The sequence below is a fragment of the Rutidosis leptorrhynchoides genome, chromosome 2 (genome assembly GCF_046630445.1).
Source record: "Rutidosis leptorrhynchoides isolate AG116_Rl617_1_P2 chromosome 2, CSIRO_AGI_Rlap_v1, whole genome shotgun sequence".
Taxonomy (NCBI): Eukaryota; Viridiplantae; Streptophyta; class Magnoliopsida; order Asterales; family Asteraceae; genus Rutidosis; species Rutidosis leptorrhynchoides.
The window spans coordinates 396,282,895-396,286,713 of NC_092334.1; the positions used below are offsets into that span (position 1 = coordinate 396,282,895).

Consider the following 3,819-nt stretch of genomic DNA (forward strand, 5'->3'; position numbering starts at 1 on the left):
ATATATTTTTATTTATTAATAGTTTCTATTTAATTAACTTACATAGTTATTAAAAAAGTTCGAAATGTATTTGCCTCTTATAAATTAACAAGGAAAAAGTTTGCTTTTAATTAATTAGTGTTAGGCGGAATATTGCTTTTGTCCAATATAAAAGATAGTTATATAGATAAGGTTTTTCCATTCCAGACTATTCACTAATTATAAACAATACTTAATTAACAAAATACAACAACAAACTGCGAGATCTTCATATAAATTATTGTGATTGTGATCAATAAGATACAAAATATAAACTGAAGACGAGAGAGCAATTTATACTAATGGTTTATATAGTTGATTTCTTAATTGTAGATGTAGAAAACCATAATAAAGTTACCATTTTCGAATAAGCGAAACAGTGACACTCACAAGTTTGGCATTCTCTTTCGACATGCAATTCATGATAATATTTGTGTACCTTGTGAACACTTCCTCAATAATCGACTCACCAAAATGACTTTTGATTAAAGGTTCGACCACAGCTCGCATACATTTGCCCATATTGGATCTATGTGCATCATTTTCGCTTAAACCAAAATAATCATCTGTGGATGCACCCCAATTCACTTCAGAAACCTCTAGGCGATCAACTGTGAATGACCCTTCTTTTTCGACTTCATCACGAATTTCTTTAGCACAGGGAGAGTACTGTGGAATGTTGAAGGAATCCATTTTCTCTTCTTTAATAAGTCCCTATTTGTGAAAATGTTTTCGACAAAAAAATTAATATATTATTTAAAACAGGTATTTATCTCTCTCATTATAACTATCTGATTTCTATTTTAAATTATCTTAATGAAATCCTTAATGAGTAATTATAAGGAATACCTCGATAACCATATCATTTAGAGCAATGGCCAAAAGGTCCCAAACGTAACAATACAATGAATCGTCACTTCGTCGCCCTTGTGTTGTCAAAACCATACGCCCTCCGCTCACCAATTCCTGCGCACGACATTTGAGAAACGTAGAAAAATCTCTTTGAAATTGCTCGTGATATGCTCTTATCACACTTGGAGGACTTGTTGCTGAAATGTATACGTTCTCTTTGTTTGTCATTACCATTTCAGGAACCTATTCAATAAACATATCCTATATATCATTAGAGACATGAAAATTACTGTTCACCCTATTATTATATTACCATGGCTATTTTCGTCTTTTTGACCCTTTAGAATATATCATTGATGAATTTTGTACGATTATATTCTTAACCAATATAATAGATAAAAATCTGATAAATAAAAAAGATTTTTTTTTTTGTTTAGGCTACTTCAAATAGGGGAATACATTTAATCAATGTATGCAGCAAAACTGAGATATTCATGGCCCCGTTTTCGACCCTTTTTGACCAGCCAAGATATGATTATAGTGAGGTTTGAATCTGAGACCTCTTGTGAGGATATCGAGACCACAACCACTAAGCTATCTTAGGACATGATGTTTATGGATAAAATGAACTTGAATTAACCTACCTGAGAGAGCCACTGGACGCTGTAAGACGAGTAAACAAAATGAATGCTTTTAGGTAGAAAAAGCCTTGTATAGAATGATCCAGGTACACCAGAAAAGTAACAAGGTGGTAAAGATGAGTTGGATTCTGTAAGTTTGTTTTGAAATTTTGATACTTTAAGAAAAATGTTGTTGAAATCATTATGTGGAAGATCATTCAAGTATATTTGAATTTCAGGTGACATTTCTTGACCTAATTTGAGTCGAGTTTTGTTGAGTGACTTGAGGAGCTCCATTGCAACAAATAAAGTGTTTGGTCCAGATGAACATCCAAGATCAGCCATGATAAGGGTTTTCGGAGAGTTCATTGCACAATACAGATTTGTTAAAGCATCCTCTAGTATCGGTTTCGTTATTGCAATCACCATTTTCTGTCATATTTAACCGTAAACATGAAATGGATTATCGCTCAGTTAGTGACCGTAGCAAATTGAATACATTATTTTTCTCTTGCGAAAAAAGGGGGGTCATTAGCCTATGGAGTGGAAATATAATATAATATAATATAATAATAATAATAATAATAATAATAATAATAATAATAATAATAATAATAATAATAATTAGATATCATTAAACTTCATAATTTACCTTAGTTTTTTATTTTAAATCATTCATTTATTAAATAAATTTACTTAAAATTACACTGGATGTAAGGGTAAAACTGACATTAATTAAATCTATTTTAAATGTTGCAAAAATTCTTGAGCACATATTTGTGAGAAAGAGAGAATACAACATTACGTAATGATGACACTTTTTATTCTATATATTTACATTCTCCGTTTCAGTTCTATTGTCTACTATTTTTTTTTAAGATGTCCCAAATTAATTTTTCACTTCTATAATTAGATAAGAATAATGTGATAAAACTCTTTGGTGCCCCTATTTTATATATGTAAGACTAAACGATATGTAAAAAGTAAGGGATAAGACTGAAAAAGGCATCGGTATCCGAATCCAAAAAATGCGATATCCAAAAATCTAGATATCCGAATTTTCGGATTTTCTCGAATTGAATTTTCGGATTAATCGAGTTACGGGTTTGGATTCGGATATTATTAAGACCATCTTTATCCCTGAAGGGGCGTGTTGGCGTGTTGCTGGGTGGGGGTGGGGTGCTTGATGAGTGTGCTGCTAGACTGCTGTGTAATGGGGTGGAGTGTTAAGTGGCGTGTTGAGTGATGTGTTAAAATCTGATTGAAAGTTGGGTGAAAAGGGGGATAAAAACTAATTAAAAAATAAGGAAAAATGCAGCACATGAGCCATTTCTTCCGTGCCCACTTGATGCACACCATCAACACATGAGCCAACACGCCCCATTACCATGTGCTGGGTGGCGTGTTGGCCCAACACATGGTGCAACACAGCAGCGTTAAACAAGGTCTAACACGTCTAGCTAAAATATGTTGCTAATATGTATATCAATGAAATGATAAGTGATACATATACATACCTGTAAATGAGAATTTTTGGAGTAGCTATAATGACCATCGCCACCATTCATCTGAAGCACTTGACTCACGTCCATTTCACTTTAAAAAGGAAATCAAATATTGAAGTATTGGTGGTGCGTTAGGAAACCACATTTGCATTACTATTTATAGATGATGAGCTCAATGTCATTTTCTAATGAGTTCCAGGTTGTTTCTTTATGTTATATGGAGTTATTTAAACACATTTTTTATATCAAAAATCACAAATTACTACTCCCTCCGTCCCATATTAATAGTTCAGTATTCTATTTTGGAACGTCTCAAATTAATAGTCTAGTTCCATATATAGATAAGAATAATAAGGTAAAGTTATATTATATTCTTAATGTATATGGATACGATTAAAAGAGAAAGAAAAAGTAAGGGTAAAACTGGAAAATAAACTGAAAGTACAGTACTTTTATGACATTTTCAAATTATGTGTTTTTTATTTGTGGACTATTAATATGAAAAGGAGTGAGTATTAGCTTTACGTCTACACTTCCTTTTTAGACCATCTCTAACCTTGCGTGTTAGGCCTTGTGTGCTCGCAACACCCCTTCAGCACGCCTCTAACGCGGTGTGTTGAAGGCCTTCAAACTAGGCGTGTGTGTTCCTAGCACCAGAACAATGTTGGCGTGTAGATATTATGATTGGTCCAAATTATTTATTTTTTTTAATTTTTATCCACTTTTTCACCCAACTTCCAATCAGATTTAACACACCACCCAACACTCCACCCCATTATCTAACAGTTTACCAGCACATTCATCAAGCACCATATCCCCACTTA

The 3,819-nt window shown here is 32.9% G+C and overlaps 1 protein-coding gene across 1 annotated transcript; it reads right to left on the minus strand.

The window, feature by feature from the left end:
* Positions 1–314: 314 nt before the first annotated feature.
* On the minus strand, positions 315–3,110 carry LOC139892195 (salicylate carboxymethyltransferase-like). Its single transcript, XM_071875238.1, has 4 exons — positions 3,008–3,110; positions 1,515–1,922; positions 868–1,113; positions 315–732 (listed from the first exon to the last, which is right to left on the minus strand). The coding sequence occupies exons 1-4, from the start codon at positions 3,080–3,082 to the stop codon at positions 373–375; spliced, it is 1,089 nt and encodes a 362-aa protein (XP_071731339.1). The 5' UTR covers positions 3,083–3,110; the 3' UTR covers positions 315–372.
* Between the last annotated feature and the right edge of the window lie 709 nt (positions 3,111–3,819).

Bases quoted from the DNA above. Each gene is read 5' to 3' on its own strand.
- LOC139892195 (XM_071875238.1), bottom strand. From the start codon at position 3,082: ATGGACGTGAGTCAAGTGCTTCAGATGAATGGTGGCGATGGTCATTAT. The intron at 1,923-3,007 runs GTATGTATATGT...TAAATATGACAG, and splicing joins CCAAAAATTCTCATTTACAG to AAAATGGTGATTGCAATAAC. The intron at 1,114-1,514 runs GTAGGTTAATTC...TTTATTGAATAG, and splicing joins GCGTCCAGTGGCTCTCTCAG to GTTCCTGAAATGGTAATGAC.